The following is a 21,385-nucleotide window of genomic DNA, read 5'->3' as shown; positions in this document are numbered from 1 at the left end:
CAGTTAGAAGGGCATTGCAGTAATCGAGTAGGGAGATGACAGTAGACTGCACCAGGAGCTGGGTGGCATGTTGTGTTAGGTATGGTCTGATCTTTCGTATGTTATACAGCGCAAAGCGGCATGAACGAACAACAGAGGCAGCATGATCTTTAAAGGTCAGGGTTCATCAATCACAACACCCAGATTTCAAAATGCCTTTGAAGGAGCCAGAAATAGGAAGTCATTTTGGATTGAGATATTGTGCTGTATGGAAGGTTTTGCTGGGATTACAAGTAGTTCAGTTTTAGAGAGGTTGAGTTGGAGATGATGGGATTTCATCCATTTTGATATGTCAGAGAGACAGTTTGATATTCATGCAGACAGTGTGGTGGTCCGGTGGAAATGACAGATAGAGCTGGGTGTCGTCTGCATAGCAGTGGTAGGAGAAGCCATGTGATCGAATGATCTCACCCAGTGAGGTGGTGTATATGGCAAAGAGAAGAGGTCCTAATACAGAGCCCTGGGGGACTCCTATGGCAAGATGGTGCATGGTAGAGGATTGTCCAAGCCAAGATACACTGAATGATCGTCCTGTGAGTTACGATTCAAACCAGACGTGTGCTTTCTCTGTAATGCCCATGCTAGAGAGTGTGGACAAAAGGAAGCCATGGTTGACAGTGTCAAATGCAGCCGATAAGTCGAGCAGGATAAGCACTGAGGATTTGCCTGTCGCTCTAGCTTCTTTTAACTGCTAACAGAGCAGTTTCAGTGGAGTGGCCCTTTTTGAACCCAGATTGGTAAGGGTCAAGCAGACAGTTTTGTGAGAGGTATTCTGTGATCTGCTTGAAAGCCACCCTTTCAATGATTTTGGACAGAAAAGGGAGGAGAGAGATAGGTCAATAGTTCTCCACATGATTTGGAGGAAGAGATGGTTTTTGTTAGCAGCGGTTTAACCTGAGCATGCTTGAGAGAGGTGGGAAATGTACCGGATGTCAGTGATTCATTGATCACATGTGTGACTGCTGCGGCTACTGTAGGAGCAATAGCTTGGAGCAGCTTAGTCGGAATGGAGTCGAGTGGGCATGTAGTAGGGCGGCTGCACGTGAGAAGCTTGGACACACAGTTCTCAGTGAGAGGGGAAAAAGAGGAAAATGAAGCAGTAGGGCTTGAGATGGTTGGGCTAGAAGGAGTTTGTGGTAGCGAATGTTCAGGAGTGTCCAGTTGAGTAAACTGTTTGCTTATAGCTGCCACTTTGTCAGTGAAGAATGAGGCAAAGGTGTCAGCTCCATGCTTTCGTTCTTTTTTAAACACAGAAACAGTTTTGTTTACCTGTTTGTAGCTACAGTTTCGCCGACAGCTGCCGGCTTCTTCAGGCTGACGCTGATGGTGGCGCGTCACTTCCTTCTCCGTTTATCTGCGGGCAGCAGAGGACGTTGTCGCCCTCTACTGCCCGCTCTCCCCTCTCTGACGATGCAGTCCCATGCGTGGTCCAGCGTGTAAACTCCGTCGTCCCTGTTCATGGTCCCACATCCACGTCTCCTTATCTCGATTGCTTCCTTGATCCATCTTTTGTATTTTTGTTGTTCGGTGGTTATGATCCGTGTGTTGTCCCAGTCCATTATATGGTTTTCTCTTAAGCAATGATCTGTTACGGCTGACTTTTTTATTGTACTTTCTGCTTCTTCTTTTGCTGCTCTTGTGTGTTTACGATTTGCCTCTTTCTCGCACTCCTTTCTGTGTTCTATTGTCCGTGTATTGAGTTGGCGTCCGGTTTCTCCTATGTATGTTTTATTGCATATTTTGCATGGGATTTCGTAGATGACTCCACATTTTTGTCCAGCTGATATTTTGTCTTTTGGGTGCACTAGTCTGTTTCTAACTGTTGTGTATGGCTTTGTTGGTGTTTTTATGTTGTGTTTTTTCATTGTTGCTCTTATTTTTTCCGTTATGCCTTTGATGTATGGTAGGGTTATCACTGGTTTTGGTTCTTGTCTTTCTAGGTTTCTGGTTCTTTTTTGGGGTTGTTCTTTGCTTTCTGTTTTTGTTTGTTGTTTTCCTTTGTTTATTGCCCATGTCGGGTATGCGCAGGTCTTTAAAGTGTATTGTATGTGTTTGTCCTCTTGTTTACGGTCTCTCTCTTCTGTTATTATGTTTGCTCGGTGATATAATGTTATATCATGGGCAATAAACAAAGGAAAACAACAAACAAAAACAGAAAGCAAAGAACAACCCCAAAAAAGAACCAGAAACCTAGAAAGACAAGAACCAAAACCAGTGATAACCCTACCATACCATCAGAGGAATAACGGAAAAAATAAGAGCAACAATGAAAAAACACAACATAAACAAACCAACAAAGCCATACACAACAGTTAGAAACAGACTAGTGCACCCAAAAGACAAAATATCAGCTGGACAAAAATGTGGAGTCATCTACGAAATCCCATGCAAAATATGCAATAAAACATACATAGGAGAAACCGGACGCCAACTCAATACACGGACAATAGAACACAGAAAGGAGTGCGAGAAAGAGGCAAATCGTAAACACACAAGAGCAGCAAAAGAAGAAGCAGAAAGTACAATAAAAAAGTCAGCCCTAACAGATCATTGCTTAAGAGAAAACCATATAATGGACTGGGACAGCACACGGATCATAACCACCGAACAACAAAAATACAAAAGATGGATCAAGGAAGCAATCGAGATAAGGAGACGTGGATGTGGGACCATGAACAGGGACAACGGAGTTTACACGCTGGACCACGCATGGGACTGCATCGTCAGAGAGGGGAGAGCGGGCAGTAGAGGGCGACAACGTCCTCTGCTGCCCGCAGATAAATGGAGAAGGAAGTGACGCGCCACCATCAGCGTCAGCCTGAAGAAGCCGGCAGCTGTCGGCGAAACTGTAGCTACAAACAGGTAAACAAAACTGTTTCTGTGTTTAAAAAAGAACGAAAGCATGGATTTACAAAGACACAGCAAGAACACACCTAAGATGTTCAAAGGTGTCAGCTGATAGATTGTTGGTAGGAGGTGGCGATGGAGAGGTGAGCAGAGTTTTGAATGTCGAAAATAGTTTCTGAGAGTCAGTAGAGCTGAGAATTTTGTCAGTGTAGAAAGCTTTCTTTGCATCAGTGATGCTGGCAGAGAATGAGGACAGTAATTCCTGAAATTTCTATAGATCACCAGGATCTTTTGTTTTGCGCCATTTCCGTTCCGCAGCTCTAAGATTGGTGCGTAGAGACCGGAGGGTATCTTTTAGCCAAGGGTGCGACTGAGAGGATCTAGCAGGTGTAGTGGCTAAAGGACACAAGTTGTTAAGACAAGAGCAGAGTGTGGAGCAGAGTGACCCGGTGGCATCATTCCCTTCATAAGCAGAGAATGTGCTGGGAGATGGAAGAGTGGAGGCAACAAGTGGTTGGGTGCCAGATTGCGGAGGTTGCGGCGGAATGAGACCACTGGGGAGGAAGCAGTGGGCCTCCCTTGTAGAGTCGAGCTGAAATGGATGAAGTAATGATCGGAAAGATGCAGCGGTGTGACAGAGATTTCGTCTATGGCACGGTTTCTGGTGAAAATGAGGTCAAGTGCTTTTCCAGCTTTGTGAGTTGGAGGACTTTGTACTAGTTTTAGATCAAATGATGACATTAGTGACAGGAAGCCTGATGAGCTGGGATTGTCCAGGTGAATATTCATGTCTCCAAGGACCATTGTGGGACAGTCGTGCTCAGGAATGGAGGAGAGCAGGGTGTCGAGTTCATCAAGAAAGTCTACGAGTTGACCTGGTTGGCGATATATGACAACCAAAAATAATTTTTTCAGTACAGTTACCTGGATGGCATGGTATTCAAAGGAGTTGTATTTAGTGATGTGGCAACTGACTGTTGGAAATTAACATGCCCGTTCCACCACCTCAGCCAGATGCACGAGAAGTGTGGGAGAAAGGGTGGTTAACTGAGAGAGCAGATGGAGTAGCATTGTCACATGGTTTGATCCAGGTCTCAGTGAGGGCCAGTGCATCAAGTGACAGGTGGTTTGCATAAGCGGTAATGAAGTCAGCTTTGTTTACAGCTGATTGGCAGTTCCAAAGTCCCATAGACTGGTGGATGTCTTCGGGGGGAGTTGGTTTTAGCGAGCGGAGGTTTTGAAGGTTGCGAAAGCGGTTTGCTGTGTGTGACCTTCCTCTGAAGCCAGTGATCATAGGTATAGGATGATGGCGTATTTTGCAAGGTGTCAATGGAGCAGCGTCTGGGTCGAGTTTGTTTGCTCTGTGTGCCTGCTCTGTTGACGCGCGCAGGTAGACACGTATGTCTTTACCCCGGAGTGTCTTCACACTGGAGGGGCTGAGACACAAGGGCTGAAGCTTCCGCTGACGCTTCAGTTATGCCACCAAACTTATGCTGTGCTACTAGTTGGAAACCAGTGTTTATGCAGCAGCTGATTGCAATGATTGAGACCTAGATCACCTGATGAGTGTTTTCAGGGAGGGGAGAAACAGCTCGTTCACAGACCCTGATTGCACTTATTGTTTTCAGTTGGCCCAAACCAGAGCTACTAGACAACAGGATTACCCACAGATGAGTTTCCTTCTCTTTCTCAATGGAAGATAGTGCTTGTTTTTGTCTTCTTAAACTTTTGCTTTGCACTAACAGACACTCAAGGCCCTTCGGTGCAGATTCAAGTCTGTTTGAAAGTGCTTGCTGTTGCATTTTAAGCTTTGCTTCAGGTGAGAGGACAGCCCACCTAGATCACCTGATGAGTGTTTTCAGGGAGGGGAGAAACAGCTCGTTCACAGCCCCTAATTGCCATGCTCTGTGACACCACCTTGATGGAGGTAAACCAGAAAGTAAACCACCGACCTTTACGAGACATGCTGCTGTCATTCTTGCTAGTTACCATGTGAAATGGCAAAATCACGCGTGATCTCGCAATTCTCCTGTGATTTTGTGACCTTGCGGGACCAGCTGTATAGTATGCTTTTGCGGCTGATTCGCATCTGAAACACTCCCGGCAGGAAGGGTCACGGTGAAAACGCATCTATAACGTTGCGCGCTGCTTACACATCTGGTGGAAAGCCCGGGTTGGATTTAAAGTCCTAGTTCAGTATCAGACAGTCCTTACCTGGATTCCTGGCTGCTCCCAGAAAAGTGGAATGGAGCCCCGGATCTGGATGAAGGATGAGACTTTGTCATCCAGGAAAATAACCTGTTCAGGGGAAATGAAAGGAAATGTAACTCAAATGCTCATTGTGATAATAACACCCTCACTTATCTTACAAGGTACAGAAGACGTAAAGGAGAGATAGTTAAAGTAGCTGTCAGAAGTAGGCCGACCACATTTTTTCTCTACTGAGAGCACAATCCAAGTCTGTCAAAGGCCAAATGAACCAGTAAACTTGGAAATGAAAAACTATTAGAAACAAAACATTTCAACCTTCAAAAGCTCAACTCGTTTTAGGACTCAGCCAGAAAGAGGATCAATGATAAACATTTAATCGGCCCAGGATTGTTAAACACTTTATTGTAACTTTAGTAACGCCAGCCATTATGTTCAGTGCTTCATTTGTAAATCAAACGTTCCCGGAACGCAAATACTGACGTAAAACCAAAGTTCACTAAAGGCAAAACAGATGCCGGAACACGCACGGGGGTGGGGGGGTGTAGTAATAAAAATTGCGCCCACATTCTGTAAGTTAACACACATCTCTTCAGTGGCGGACTGGTAATCGGGAGAAACAGGAGAATTCCCGGTGGCCTGGCCGTTAAACTGGCCCGCTCAGTGACTGCTGGTCATGACGTGTGTAATATCTAAATGAGCAATCCATCATGCAGCTCATCAGGGCATCTGCTGTCCTGATGCTCGCACAAATGGAGCAAACTGGGCACAAAGACACCCCGTCCTCTCACTTTGTCGGGGTCTGGCAAAGCGCAGCAGACACCCGCCACCCCAGAGCGGCTACAGCACCACCGCACCTTTGGCCCCAGAAGCAAGATGGACCTAGATGGACAAGGAAAGGTGGAGCAGAAAAGGAAAGATTGATGAGGAAGAAAGTTCTGGCCACAGGCTGGCCTGTAAGTGGTCATGTTGGGAGAACCGGTTTGAGGTGGTGTTTTTTGGCTCAGTTTAACTATCGCGCAGCGCGCAATGCCAGGCACGTGGGTTGGGTTGGGGAGGGACAAACAGCGGCTGTCAGTAACGGATCATGATGATCAGATCATCAGACTCATCCTTTAGGGACAGAGAGCAGTGCATTGGACCGGTACCAGCGCCGCTGCCACTTCTAAAAATAACCTTTCAGCATGCCAGCACTTTTTCTAGGGTACAGTGCATACCGGTACAATTTCCAGGTATTCATTAGTCGAAATCTCAGAGATTTTTGAAAAGGTATCTGTGTGTCCTCTAACATCAGTCATCCAGTCTGGCACGAGCTCCATGAAGGGCCGCAGTTTTCACAAAAGGTGCATCGCTGCCGCGAGGCGCGCTGTGCGTCACTATCAGCTCAGGCAAAGGAGAGAAATTAAAACTGTTTCCCCACACCGTACTCATTCCCGCAATGACTGACAGCAGCATCAGCTGGCCAACCAGTGGTTAACGCTCTGACAGGCAGGCACATCCATGGAGGAGAAACGGTTTCTAAACGGAAATATGGATCGTGAGCAAACACAAGACATAAAAGGAGCGTGCTTCACTTGAAGTGTGGTGGCCATGAACATCCAGCTGCTGCTGATGAGACAGATAAGATGATAATTCTGACCTGGACTGATCTGGATTAGATGTCACATCAGCCCTAATGATCATTTATGACATTTCTTGTTAAATGCATAAACCTTCACCTCTGGCTTATTTTGTCTTTGACTCATAGCCTTTAAACCCCTAGTGTTGTTATTGGTGTTTATATGAACATTATGAGGAAAGCATCCATATATACTGGTCTGCCAGTATATATGGATGTCAAAGATTTGTGCATCTGCAAAAGGCTTCTTCCATTGTTGAGGCTGTCCATTTAACCTGTGCTACTACACTGTGAACCTAAATGACACCAATGATGCATCATTTAGCAATGAAGTTTATGCAACAGAAGCACAGATTATAGCAGCAGAACACAAATATTTATATTTTAGAGGAAAGCATCAGGGCACATGTGAAGTTTTAATTTTGTTGTTTTACACTTTTACAGCGCCCATCCTGACCCACTTTTAGTGTTTAGCGTAAATTGGGCGGTGGCCTGGGATGGTTTCAAAATGTCCAGCCTGAATTATTGTCCCAACCACCAGGTACAAAAAGGAACTTATTTTTTATGTGACCATTTTTCTGTCCTGTCTGTTTATTATCTTCCTGCATCTCCTCTCAACCCTAAAGAAAAACTGCTACCTGGCTTCAAATATATTCACCTCATGAGTTACCTTTGAACTGCAGTTCTAAAAGATCTACCGACCGCTAAAACAGCGGAGTGCGCGCCGACCGCACCGGTGAGGGGATTTCACCGGAGGACAAAACAGGTGATGCGCTCTGCACTGCAGCAGTAAAACACATCAGGCACAAATAAAAGACAGAAAGCATGAAAGGATATGAGCCGACACAAACGATCATGTGTTAAATTTGTTTTTGAGGTGGCGACACTTTGAGAATGTTACTGTGGCCGTGCTCAGAACGCATCTGTCTGGAGCGCGTCAACGATCAGAGCTCTGCGCCTCTCAGCTCCAAATAATCCCCAGAGAGTCCACATAGATAATGTAATATCAGTAGAACCAGGATCGTTTCAGACACCCCCTGGGTGTGTTGAGGGCTTCCAGGAGCTCCCTAGCTCACCCGTAATTCGAATCCTGCGTATAGCCCAAGTTTGTCGTGTAAGTTGCCGGATCCTAGCAGACAGTTGCCGGAACGGTCCTTTCAAAATAAGATAGTTCCCGGATCTTGTTCCGGCTCAAATTAAACCCCGATTATATCACAGAAGGCATAAAAAGACGTCTTTCAAGCCAATAAAACCATTAAGAGCGTGACTCGCCTGTTCAGTCTCTACAAAGTTGGCCACCTGTCCATCGTCGTTGGTTCCCCTGACGTTGAATCTCGTGCCGGCTCTCTCCGAGCTGAGCCGAGAGAATATGCAGGCCTTGGCCTGTTTGTGGCCTGCGTAGATAGTCCTGATCTCCACTCCGCCGCACATCAGCCTCAGCAGCCAGTCGTCGCAGTTGACTCCGTAATGCTTAAGATGCAGGTGCAGCGACTGGTTCCTGTTGATGCAAACGACACAATGTCTCATTTGCTGCTACACGCGTGCTACATTCATGACTTTATATACTTTTAAAGCCAAATTAAAACTGAAAGGATCGCATTCATATACCAAAAGAAGCGATTGTCTGTAGTGTCTTCTAGTATCCTGCGGCGTGCGTTAAGACTCAGATCCATGCTGACCCCAGAGGCAGACCAGGCAAAGTAGAAGTGACCTGAATTAAGGACCTTGCGCACCTCGGCGATCCGGTCCTCGTCTCCTGGATCGTTCTTCAGCGATATGAAGTCTGTCTGTGTGACTCTGAAAACTTCTGAATCCTGCACCTTCCCCACAGAGCTGCATCCCGTTACAACCACCAGGCTGTGGAGCATGGAGTCGCCTGGAAAAATGACAGAAAGAATCCTTGTCCTGAGCTCTGATGCTACTGATCAGCAGGAATACACCAGCCAGCTTTATCTTGAACATCTAGAAGGCTGAGGTTTAATCTTTAAGGCTGATGGTTCCTTGTTGTGATAACAAGAGCTTTCAAGGTCTTTTGGAGGACAAGAGGAAGCAGCTTATAACTAAGAAACATCTGAAACTAGAGGGGCTTGGAGTGAGACAGGGAGCAATGTTCTTCTTACCTAGGTTTAATCGGAGGACACCAAGAATTCCATAGGCATCAAATATTTTGGTGTACGTGTTTTTAATGGCGTCCTTCTCTGCTGCCGCTAAGACACAAACAAAAGTGAAAGAATGTGTTCTGTTAACTCGTTTTTACACAATCACATCCACCATAGACAAAAGGAAACAAGGATGAATTTCATGTTGATGTACTTTTATCAGTTCAAACATCTTACACAGAACAGCGACGGCTCCTGACTCCAACATGAGGCATTCCTCCCTGGTCCGGGTCTCCACTATCACACTATAAGGCGGTGGGTCCAGCTTGTGGTAAATGCGATACCCTTTGCTGAAGGCCATGGCTGATCCAAGATGAATAACCCTATGGAGTTGCCTGAAAACCAAAAAAAAGCAGAGAACTGGTTATGAGGAACTTCAAACATGTTAATCAGCACATCTAAACATTTAAATACGGGTTGTTTCAAGGCTGCTGGAAAAGGGAACCTAAAATATGGCAAATATCAAGGTTAATGAGATAAGGTGTGGAAAAAAAGTGTAAAGGCCTAGTAATAAAGTACTGGAAGTTACTGTTTACATTTCTAATAAATTCCTTGAAAGTGTTTAACAAGAAAACTTGGAAAGTCAACAGTGGCATAGCGGGCGACCAATGGGGGGCGGGGGGCACTGGCCCCCTAAGAGAGACGAGAAACTAGTATTTATTTAAATAGAACCGCCCCTGAGAACTAGAGCTTCTTTAGGAAGAGGATGGATCCTGATGAGGCGCAGGAAGTGAATTAACAGTTAAAGGCCGGTGAAGTAATATCATCCACCTCTGGTTCTGTCACGACTTCATAAATGCAAGTAGAGAGGGCGAAGCGAAGCTAGCTGGCATACATGCTACAGTATGCAGACCAGGAAACTATTAAACAGCGAGTTGAACAACTATATGATCGGATATTTGCTCACCGTTTCCCCGGTATGTAACGGTAGCTCGTGATGTTAGCCAAAGCGGCAGATTAAATCACAGGGACCGCTATGATTCGTTAGCTTTCAGTCATTTTATGGTACCCTTTTCTCCACCATTTAAAACGCGCAAAGATGTAGAAGTTTGGATTTATCTCCTGATATTTACTAAAGACGAAGATAGAAAGGGAAAGGACTGTGTGTAACATCTTACCGTGTCCCTGCTGGGTTTCTACTCCGCTGTCACAACAAAATCCTTCCCCGTAAATCGGTGAAATGGTACAGTCCGAGGCAAAGTGTACGCCTGCCTCACTTTATGGCAAGCCCTCATAACAAACAATCAACCTACCTGCATTTTGCACTATGATTTAGCAAAATATTTTAAAAATTTATATTGATAATAATTATAAATTATTCTAAATTCTTGTACACATTATTATTTCTAATTGACTGCAAAAGCATGTTCTTACTACCCACACTTAACATTTCAAATATATCCACTTGAACAAAAACTCTTATATTTTTACTATCGCGAATGAATATTAAAATAAATAAATACATAAGTAAATACGATAAATAGTAATAATAAAGACTAATAATAATTTTGTTTTCTTTTTACTAAGTGAAACATGGATTTAAGATGTTATATTAATTTGTACATAATATAATTGCTATTACGGATATTAGAGAAAGGTAAATATTAATGTGAATGGTATAAATGAAATTGATAGGCAGAACGTTTTTAATAGAAATTGTGTGGGGATTGAGGTTCAGTGTTCAAGCTAATTACTTCCTGAACAACCTCTATTTCAAGAAACAAAGCTGTAATAAAATATTAAAGTGTACAGGGAACTAGTGGGCCAATGGATAGTCTAAACACAACTGAGAACTCATAGCATAGCTGCTGTCTAAAAACTAACCAATTTACACCACTGTCGACACACATTGCACAGTAATCAAAATCATCAAATGGTTAATTAAAACCTTATATACCAAAACCAGCAAAGTGTGGCACTTCAGGTGCATTCATGTGTCATGTTTAAAAGAAATGTCTTTATGTTTTCCTCACAAAGAACTGTGTCATGCAAACATGATGTTGAATAACAGGTTTACACATATCTTTAAATGAGCTTTGAAAGTATGTGAAAATGTGCATTTAGACCACTTTAAGACTGCTTCAATCATCAAAAATTCACAGCTGTAAAAATTATTTAGCAAACCTTTTACTTCACTGTCAGTTTTGGATTTCACGATTAGACCAGCAGCAATTAATACATCAATAACACATCAGGAGTATGTACAGATGATCAGGAGACATTCAATGATGATGAAATGTTGACTTCCTTTTTGACGAATATGTAACAATCAGCTTGCTATACAGTACCGTAATACCTATAAACAACGTGTGGCTTCGTGAATGGGCGAATTTCAACAAAGAAAAGTAAACAAGATGTGAGCAATGTTAAGTATGTATTGATCGAATGAGTTTAAATACATTTGTATAAAATGCATTAACTGACCTGTTTGCTCCAAATACAAAACGTGTTCCATTCCAGAGCTTTCTCTTGCGCCTAATATCTTAGCTTTTCTTGCAAGTTGATTGACAGTTTCTTTTGGCTATTGAAAACCCGATTTTAAAAATTCTGTCCAATCACATTTGAGTAGGGGCGGGACTTTTTTGCTTTCACAACCTCGTTCTCAGCCCTAAAGCTGCTCCGGAGTCAAAACAAGAGAAGAACATGACCAAGGCGAATATCTAAGTCGGTAAGCGTTATTACTGTAGTTTATTGTATTATTAATGCTTTATTAATGACACAAATCATTTATCTGCACGCTTTAATAGATTATCTAATCATACACGTACAGTATATAACCAACCCGCAGCATCTGGATAAAATAAACAACATAAAATATTATTTAATAACTTTTAAATAAATTAACGCTTAAAGCTAAAACAACCGAACAAAAATCTACTTTAATATGAAACCAATTCAATTTCCGTTTTCTGTAGTTTATTTTTTCCTGTAGTTTCAAAAGGTCAAATGGATTTTTCCCATCTTGATGAGCTAATTGATCATTTATTATGTTGTATAGTTATGTTTGTTATCTTATGTTTTAAAGATCTGTCTCATATCTGCTCAGGCACGCTCTTTTCTGCCTTCATGTTCATCTCTAAAAACGCTGTTCCTTCTCTTTTCAGGGACTTTTTCATCCCCTCATCATGTGGCGTCTTCACCTGGTGGAGCCTGTGGTGGCTCTATATGCTTTTAGCAGCTTTCTTATCTACCCACTGGTGCAGCAGTATGTCTACAGGAGGCTGTGGATGCAGCTGACCAACACCAGCTATCCCATCTCTGACAACACATCCAGATGTGCAGCAATCAACAGCAGCAACCACACAAACATCCATAAGGTTGTTAAGGGTGCACTTTTTTGGGGTTATTGCCATTATTTGGAAGGAGACGTGTTTTATTTTATCTTGGACTAAAATATGTTAGGGACAAAAGTACACAGGAAATGACCGAGGCTAAAAAGTGGAAGTGGTTTTTAAAGTCTACCACCATTTTCATTTTTAGATTTCTACTCATGTTTTTTGTATCTGAGCAACTAATTTTCTGTTTATACCAGCATCAACTTGCCAATTATATTTTTGAATACAGCTTAGATTCTAAGTAATATATATATATTTTTAAAAGTTCTTACACAAGGTAAACATGGGACTCAAGTTTAATTTCCTGAACTTGACACCAACGCCCGATCCCGGCTTAAGAGTCGTAGTTCAGATGACATTTGAACACTTACAAAAAGATTATCAGAAACAAAACAAGGCAAAGAGTGTAAGATTTAAAATAATTATCATTTTTAGAGATTTACCACCTGCTTGCATGTTTAAAAAACCCCAAAAGAAACAAGGAAGTAGAATTTCTGCAAACTTGAATATCCTGTTTTCAACCAGGAACCTGCAACTACTCTACGCATTCTGTTTTTAATCCTTCACAAGAAAACCTCTCTTGCATCATCTGCAAACCCTTAAACCTTGGGTTTGTAGTTTTAATCTTCAAAGTAACTTAAAAAATGCTTACTATCTGACCCCGATCTATGATATAAATAAGGTAATCTTTCATAATTTATATTTCCCCCAAGTCCTTCCCCTGGCCTCTAATCATTTAAGTGAGCCTATAGTTATGTACCCCAGCTTTAAAGCTGTTATGGTGAATCTACAGAACAAGCTAGGTTTTGAACGCAAATACGTTCACAGAGCACTCACTCCTCTCCTTGGGTGCCTTCCCTGAGATGCTTATGCCAGAACTTGTGATGTCGGAGAAAACGAAATAGTGCTTAACATCGGTTGCCGTTTTCTACATCTAAATGTCTTTTGTTTTCCGTGATTTCAAATGGTGTTTTTCTTTTTGGGGCTCTAGTAGTTGAAGTTGAAGTGGTCGCAGCAGTCTGTTTCTCCTCTGATAATATTGAGCCGTGAACCTGTGGTTTTTTGTTGCCAAATACGCCAGTGTGTAATTAATGGAGGACCCTTGAAAGTGTAGCAGTTCAATGAGACTGACAACCAGATGGTCCAATGGTTGTTTTTAGATAAAAATGAAAGAATCACACATTTTTTTCCTTTTTTTTACTCTCCACACTAAATTCATAGTTATACTATGTTAGATTGTTGTTAAGAGACGTGAAAAAAAATTAAGCTAATTTATTTTCCAAATTTGTCTGATTGAAGTTGACACTATAGTGAAGTCTTTTCACGATTTTTAAATAATCTCCTTCTCTCTGTCTGCCTGATTTTCAGGATGTCCAGAAGCAGGCATCTCTTTTCTCCCTCTACTCAGAGATCCTGTCCACGGTCCCGTCTCTGATCGTCACTCTCTTATTGGTGGCCTACAGCGACCGAGCGGGACGCAAGATCACCATTGTCATGCCTCTGATCGGCACGTTGATCTACACCACCTCCTTCCTGACTGTGTCCTTCTTTGAGCTGGACGTGTACTTGCTGATTGGTTCGTCCCTTCTCAGCTCTCTGTTTGGTGGCTTGGGCACGTTTCTCGGAGGCTGTTTTGCCTACATAGCTGACTTGTGCAAAGACGAGCGCCAGAAGACGCTGCGCATGGCTGGGGTGGACATGATGATCGGGCTGTTGTCTGGAGTGGCTTCGATATCGACGGGTTACTTTTTGAGAGCTGCGGGGTTTAACTGGCCGTTTCTGACATCAGCTCTGTTCCAGTGTCTGACCCTGATCTACGCCGTCTTTATTCTGGAAGAATCAATGAAGAAGACTCCAGCTGATGGGAGCACCGTAGATGACTCTCACAGACAATCTGTTCTGAAACACATCATCTGTGGGATCTACCAGATCTTTGCAGGGGCCAGCTGCAGGTTTAAAACAGTTTTAGCCCTGCTGATGATCATATTAACCAGTTTCTCCTTCGCCTACGTTGGAGGCGTGTTCTTGATGACGCTGTATGAGCTCAACGAGCCGCTGTGCTGGACTGAGATTTTGATCGGCTACGGATCAGCTCTGTCCACATTAGTGTTCCTGATCAGTTTCCTAGGAGTGTCAGCATTCACCTACTGCGGCGTTCCACAGTTGATCATTGTTCTGATGGGGATCCTGTCAGTCGCATCAGGGATGATCCTGGCGGCGTTTGCGAAGACAACTATACTGATGTTTTTAGGTGAGGAAAATCTGTCATTCTCTTGTGTTAAAGGCGGGAAATTAAATGTTTTTCTTGCTGTTTCAGCAAGCTACATCTTGAAAACCAAAAAATTCAAAGGTCCAACCACTTTTCTCCAGGCCCCTCTCCTAGATATAGAGAATTTGATTGACGCAAAAAACTGTGTAACACCGGACGCAATGGACACTGTCAAGTAACCATAAAACCATAATGTCGTGTTAACCTTTCAACCCATTGTTGGGAATTTGTCTTCCATAATTCATCACGTAACATCCACAGAGTCTCCAGACTTCTGACAGTCTCCTCATAGTCCAATGCGGGTCAGAAGATCTCTAGTCTAAAAATCTTGGCCAACCGTAGCAGTAGCAAAAGATTTAGCTCTGCGGTTCAGTCTAGCCGTGCTCCATCGTAGCCTAAGCAGGTCTGCCATTGGCCTGAACAGCTATGCGTCTTTTCAATCACAGCACTACATTTGCTGGGTTGGGCTTGCACCAGAGCTGCGATGGAGAAAAACTACAAAGATGGCGTCAGCTCAGGAACAACGCTTGTTTGAAACATCTTTGGAATAATTTTTTGACTATTTTGATTTGGGCATTTCTTTGAGACCTGAGTGCAGATAAATAAGCTTTCTTTTCAAAAAGGTCTTCTTCTTCATAATGAACACATCCCATTGTTAGTTGCTCTGATTGGTCCAAGCCCGGTCCACGAAAGAATCATGATCCAGTCATTAAGAGCGGGACTCTCACAATGATTGGATGAGGTTTTTCCATAATTGTACGTGCCAGAGGCGATTAAAATGATTCCTTTATTAACAAAACATTTCATTTATTGATTGCCATTAAAATGTGGAGAGCATTTCAAGGGTGAGAATAGGCTCTGGTCTTAATTTGGATGCCCACATCAACTCTAATCCGATCTTGTATTTTCAACATGCAACGCCTGACCAAAATCAAGCCTATGCAGTCGAGCATGGGTGTCCAATCCTGGTCCTAGAGGGCCGGTATCCAGCAGGTTTTGTGCTTTCTCTGCTCCAGCACACTTGATTCAGTGGTTTAATCACCTGTGCAGCAGCTCATCAGGCTCTGCAGTAGCCTGTTAATCACCTGCTGATTGAAATCAGGTGTGTTGGAGCAGGGTTAAAACCTAAACCTTCTGGATACCAGCCCTCCAGGACCAGGATTGGACACCCCTGCATGTCGCGAGTACACCTGAGGCAGGCACTCAATGCATTTGTAATCTCCAGGTTAGATTATTGTAACTCTCTCTATGCTGGGCTTGGTCATTCACCATTTCGTCGTCTTCAGATTTGCAGAATAGTGCAGCCAGGTTTCTCACCGGAGCCAGGAAAGGGGACCACATCAGTCCAGTGCTGGCCTCCCTACACTGGCTTCCAGTCTTTTATCGGGCACGTTTTAAACTTCTGATGTTTGTTTTTTACTTCCTTCATGGAGGCGCCCCTCTTTACTTAGCAGCGCTCCTGAAACGATATGTCCCATCACGCTCTCTGCGCTCCTCTGATCAGGGCCTGCTAGTTGTCCCTCGTACCAGGTGTCGGACTCGTGGAGACCGGGCTTTTTCATTTCTAGCGTCGCCACTCTGGAACTAGCTCCCACAGTCAATTAGGCCGCCTACTTCTTTGCCGGTCTTTGAGTCGCCTGAAAACCCATTTTTTCGTTTAGCATTTCCTGAACATGCTTGAAGTTGGCTTACTTTTATGTAGTTTTGATTTTTTGCTTTTAATTCTGTTGTTTCATGTTCAATGTTTTAATTTCTTTTATCATGATTGTATTTTGTTCTTCAGCGCCTTGGCCTCCCGTAATGGGTGAGGAAGGCACTATATAAATAAAGCTTTGATTGATTGATATATCAAAAATACTCCAAAAAAACCCATCTGCAATGCACCTTTAAGTGAAAATATTATCAACCAGGACTCAAGTTAATCTGAAATGGATATTAAGAATATGCGTGGAGTTGTATTTGTGTTCCTAAAACTCATTTTGAGCAATTCAGTGTTTCCCATTAATGTTTGACTAGTTTTATTTTGACCCACAGAACAGAAACGGTCTGATTTATTCTGTATAATCAAAAGAAACAAAACAACATTTAAACTTTCTTCTTTATCTGGATTTTATTTTACAATAAGCCCAAGATTTTTAAAACACACACATTAGACAGACTTCTGATGTGAAGCAACAGCAACAGAGAGAACACAGGTAGGTCTGCACTGGTTACACATTAACATTAAGCTATGAGGTATTTTTTACAAGTTTAAAGAAGATATCGAGTTTACAGTATTTTAAATTAGATTTCGGCATCGTAAACTTTAAAGCCATGCCATTTATGACATCTTATCGCACCTGTGTTTGTTTTATTTCACATTTTTTCCAGGGGAACTTACATTGCCTGAATCAGAATTATTTTTTCAACTCTGAAATAAAAGTTTGTGTCCGTTTCTTTGCTTTTCTTTCCGCAGTGAGGATACCAATGCTTTTGGCCATCATGCCTTTCCCTGTTCTGCGCTCCATGATGTCAAATATTGTCTCAAAGTCTGAGCAGGGTGAGTGGGTTTTTAAGCACTCATACTTGAACCACAGAACCGTTTCTGTTTGCAGAGTCATAGTCCACCGAAGTGTGTCCTGTCTTAAAAAGCTCCAGTTTGCATTCCAAGATATTGTTTGTCTCATCAGAAAACTTTTTGAAGCTATCTCCCTTAAAATATTTTTCTTGCAGGATCCCTGTTTGCCTATCTTTCCTTTCTGGAGAATTTAACAAACAACGTGTCACCTGCAGTCTTCAACAGCATCTATTTTGCCACGGTGGCCTGGTACCCTGGCTTCGTCTTCCTCCTGTCTGCGGGACTCTGTGCTGTTCCTATTTTTGCTCTTGGGTAAGTTACCTTTGTTTGTGTTCACATGACAAGATCAGAAGATCAAATCAATCAATTTTATGACTTTGTGTTCTGTGTAAATAAAGCGAATTATACTACTCTAATCTATCACCATCCTCACCAAATATGGAACCACTTTTATAGAGTATTTATACTTTTACAGAGAGCCCCATATGTGCAAAAACATGTGAGGGTAAAATATAATTAAGAATCTAAATTTTACTGACCTTGTACTTCCTTCTACTGTTAACATGTTTTATTTGCTTTAGTTTAATATGACATTTCTGTTGGATCATGGTTGTTTTTCTGACTTTCTGACCTTTGTTACGCTCAGAAATCAAAGTGGTTCTGCTTAGTCAGTTTGGGCGATGTGGCTTGAAACATAAGACTCCTTAAAGGAGTCCACATTTGTCTCCTGCTCTGCTTCTTTCATTACACAGTGGTTAGCTACAGAACAACAAAGTCCGTGGTCCGGAACTGTTGGTTTAAACCTGACAGTTTAGTGAGTCACGCTTTTTCTGCAGCATTGCAACGCTGCTGATAAGACAGTTGGCATGTTTAGCTGGAATTCATTTTCATGCTCTTTTCTATTCCTGCTTTTAACTTCCCAGAGCCGTGGCTCTGATCGGAGTGGATGTCTCCAGACATGTCGAAGGGCCGGAACCTTTTTTCACGGAAGACGAGGGTTTGGTAGAGGACGGGAATGACAGCAGTCCTCTTCTTGGCTAAAAGATTTATGGACCGTAAAACACCGCACCAGCATCTTTATATCCTCTTCCCTAAACTTTTCAGTTGGTTTTAGCTTTTTAAATTAAATCCAGTTGCTTTTGATGCTTTTTTGCACATCTGTCACTTGGACTTTAACCTTGTGATAAAGAAGGAATAGTGGTCTTTCTCAGGCAACTTTATCTGTGTGGATGTATTTGGGATACGTTCATGTTTTGAATTGAACTATATTTTCCCTTGATTTCCTTTTTGCAAATATTATTATGCTTTAAATATTGCAAGATAGTTCATGTTTGACTGACTATAACATATTTTCTACTCATTTCACCTAAAGTCAGTTCTCACCTGCCCAAAAGAACTTGCACATTTCCAGGAATTTAAGACCCTTTATTTCACAACACAGACTTTTAGATTATTCGTTAATGTATAAAACTATATTGAATATTTTGAATATTTAAATACTTTATAGTGTCTTATTTTGTACTTGTGTGCCGATTTGTTTGAGGATTTTCTTTCTTTACTTTTCTGAAGAGTTGCTGAGTTACTTCCTTTTATGCAAATATAACATTTGGAACTATGAAAAAGATTAAAGTACTCAAAGCAAATAAGAAAGAAGAGGTCAGAAATGAGTGAACGTTGGTGCTTGCGCTTGTGAACAAGCGTCTTTTAGATGAAAGATTGCAACTTGGTTTAGTGAAGCCCTAAAGCACCTATGGAGCACTTTCTACATTATAAAGAACTCTTTCCCGTTACCGGCTACTCTAATATAGATTTATGGAGTGTTATATATATGAAAATCCTTAAAAAAAATATTTTTTTTTTGAGTGAAGGTATTTTTAAAGATGGAAAATTTGCACTAAGAGCCAACTGTGGCTACACATATAAAGAAAGATCAGAATAACAAATGATTTATTTCATTATGAGTAACTGTTGATTATAAATGTCATAAAATGAACTTCTGCCCCAGGCTTATGGGTCAGAAAACAAAGTTGTATCTCTAAATTATTGATTTGAAACACATGTTTATACTAACGGATAAATCTGACATTGTTTAGTGTATAGATTGGTCTGCACAGCATTTTATGTCCAAGGATATTGAATTCTCCAAAAAGATAAAATTATGCTTGTTGCTTTAAATGTACCCAAATAAAACTGGGCACACAACAAACTTGTCTCATGTCTCTTTGCAAATCTTCCTAAGGTTTAAACGTTACTCATGAACAGAAATATAGAGTTTACAGTAAATTTTCCCACAAAACACCTCTTTGCACAGCAGTGGGAGCTTTTATGTATATCAACTATGACCTTATTGCAGCTTCTGGCAGTATTCTTTCATTTTGAGTCAAAATTTGCATCATGTCTCTTGATTAAAGTTATTTCCTATTTGACATATGAATGGTGCTGTTGTTTGCATGTGCACCACTTGATGTCAGTATTTAACCAGAGTTAGGAGCATAGCTCAAATGTGCTGCTAAAATTTCTGAATGTGTTTCTGGTTTCCACTGAAGTTCAGATAAAAACCTTCATATTACATGAGCAACAATAAAAAACAAACACCAAAGCTGTAACCATGTCTTCCCTTAAATATGTGCACAAATATGAATGAAAATCATAATTTTTATGTTTTTGTCCTTTCTGAAGATTCATATAAGCTCTTAAATATTGTGTCTTTTTGTTGAGAAATTTAAGCGTTGAAGCCATATGGGTGAAAAGCTGCTTGTTTTCTGCACAATACAGGTTGTGCATAATCAAGTGTTGTGCAACCACAGAAGATAAATAATGTGGCAAAAATTAAATGCACTAGTCTATACTGAATATGCCACAATAAATCTAAATATTACCATCAGATTAGCTTTAAAGATGCATGATGTAAGACTGACATCCTGTGGTCAACTGTAGGTACTGCAGTCCGTGAATCAAAACAAACAAGTCTGCTCTGAAAAAACTTGCCAGTCACGACTAAGCGCCAGAAGTCATACACAGTAAGTTGATAAGTAGATAAATGCATTTGACTATAATATTGAGTTGTTGGTAATGAAAAAGTAGCTTGAGATATTTTGAAAGTCGACTATAATTTGTTAATTTATTGTAAACATTTTTAATAATAATCAAATAGGATTTATATAGTACTTTTCAAGGTACCTAAAGCGCTTCCCATTATTCACAGACTGTTACATTCACACACAGCCAGCGATGGTAAGCTACTATATAAATGTAGAGTCATGAATGCCCTGTTTTTGACCTAAAGGTCATGATCTGCTGCGTCTGCTCGAGCAGAGACATAAAGTCTCTTGATACAGGCCTAATCTACATGAGATAGTGGCCAAGGTCTTTCAAGAACTCTACTCACCTGAACTGCTTCACCTCTGTTACAGCTTGAGATGAAGACGAAAAACCCTCTTTTGATAAATACAAAATCAAACAACTTTGTTATTACCAATAATAATGTGAGACCAATGTTCAATCAATCTGTGAAATGACAATGTTATTAAAATTATAATCCTGTGATCAGTAGTATTTTAAAAGTAATTATAATCCTGGACATTTGCACTAGACACTGAGGACACGTAATGCTAAAGTCACACGACACATTTCCTTTTGTCTTATCCAATCAGAACCTTCGTTTCTGGCGAGAGGCGTGGTTTTCTGTGGTGTTTGTATAAACCCTCTTTTGCATGTCAAATTCTGATTCGCCAGTAAACCAAAATAAGACAATTATAAAAAAAATATTCCACGCCACCTTTTCTTTAGTTCAAAGCGTTCTAGAGAAGTCTCGGACAGGCCATCCAGACTTCCTCTTCAGCCAAAAGAACCTCAACAAGCTGGATGAAATCTGTTGCAGGTTACACCTGACCGCAACGGTTCCTTCAGAATAAAAGCTGAAGCTCACGACCCCTTCAGGGTCTCGCTGATGCCAATGAACCTGTCGGGACCTGGAAGCATTCGGTCGGCACCGCTGCTTTTCTACCGGCTTCAGTTCCAAGGAGGGTCCAAGAGAACTTGGACATTCTGGATCTAACGGAGGCTTCCCCTGGGGTACGTTGACCAACAGATGGCGTTTCCTGTGTGTTATAAATCTCCTACTATAGTTTAGAGTGAAACATTCACTCCCACTCAGAACTAAATGCTTCTCTGAAAGAGCCATCAGATTGATATTTCATATTTCTATGAAACTCTAATTTCCCTCTGGGATTAATAAAGTATCTTTGACTGATTGATATTGGTGAGCCTTAAGCCATTTATTTGTACATTATGACATTTCGTGTTGATTCTGAGTCGTTTTAATCGATAAAACACTCAAAATCCATCAAAAAC

At 41.6% G+C, this 21,385-nt stretch overlaps 2 protein-coding genes across 16 annotated transcripts in view; one reads left to right on the top strand and one right to left on the bottom strand.

Annotated features, from left to right (window-relative positions):
- Positions 1-10,063, bottom strand: part of synj1 (synaptojanin 1) — a 43,879-nt gene extending 33,816 nt beyond the window's left edge. For all 14 annotated transcript variants that reach the window (XM_070555884.1, XM_070555894.1, XM_070555893.1 and 11 more), the window contains exons 1-6: positions 9,990-10,063; positions 9,049-9,206; positions 8,833-8,919; positions 8,321-8,588; positions 7,985-8,210; positions 5,101-5,184 (exon numbers count right to left, since the gene is read on the bottom strand). In XM_070555884.1, coding sequence (XP_070411985.1) covers positions 5,101-5,184; positions 7,985-8,210; positions 8,321-8,588; positions 8,833-8,919; positions 9,049-9,172 — 789 coding nt within the window. In that variant the 5' untranslated portion in view covers positions 9,173-9,206; positions 9,990-10,063. The remainder of the gene's footprint in view (positions 1-5,100; positions 5,185-7,984; positions 8,211-8,320; positions 8,589-8,832; positions 8,920-9,048; positions 9,207-9,989) is intronic.
- Positions 10,064-11,415: 1,352 nt separating this feature from the next.
- Positions 11,416-19,238, top strand: LOC107386948 (lysosomal proton-coupled steroid conjugate and bile acid symporter SLC46A3). Of its 2 annotated transcripts, none has more exons than XM_015961650.3 (6): positions 11,416-11,539; positions 11,976-12,188; positions 13,575-14,457; positions 16,931-17,014; positions 17,188-17,344; positions 17,956-19,238. In XM_015961650.3, exons 2-6 carry the CDS (start codon positions 11,997-11,999, stop codon positions 18,071-18,073), a joined length of 1,434 nt encoding a protein of 477 aa, XP_015817136.3. In that variant the 5' UTR covers positions 11,416-11,539; positions 11,976-11,996; the 3' UTR covers positions 18,074-19,238. The 2 variants fall into 2 exon arrangements, with proteins under 2 accessions (XP_015817136.3, XP_015817137.3); XM_015961651.3 differs by having other exon boundaries at positions 11,441-11,535.
- The last annotated feature ends 2,147 nt before the right edge of the window (positions 19,239-21,385 follow it).

The sequence above is a fragment of the Nothobranchius furzeri genome, chromosome 10 (genome assembly GCF_043380555.1).
Source record: "Nothobranchius furzeri strain GRZ-AD chromosome 10, NfurGRZ-RIMD1, whole genome shotgun sequence".
Lineage (NCBI taxonomy): Eukaryota > Metazoa > Chordata > Actinopteri > Cyprinodontiformes > Nothobranchiidae > Nothobranchius > Nothobranchius furzeri.
The sequence above is the reverse complement of the archived record's forward strand: the minus strand, read 5'-3'. Positions and strand labels throughout refer to the sequence as shown.

Excerpts from the sequence above, each read along its gene's own strand:
- LOC107386948 (XM_015961650.3), top strand. The coding sequence starts at position 11,997 with ATGTGGCGTCTTCACCTGGTGGAGCCTGTGGTGGCTCTATATGCTTTT. Across the intron at positions 14,458-16,930 it reads AACTATACTGATGTTTTTAG|TGAGGATACCAATGCTTTTG; the intron begins GTGAGGAAAATC and ends TTCTTTCCGCAG. Across the intron at positions 17,345-17,955 it reads GTTCCTATTTTTGCTCTTGG|AGCCGTGGCTCTGATCGGAG; the intron begins GTAAGTTACCTT and ends TTAACTTCCCAG.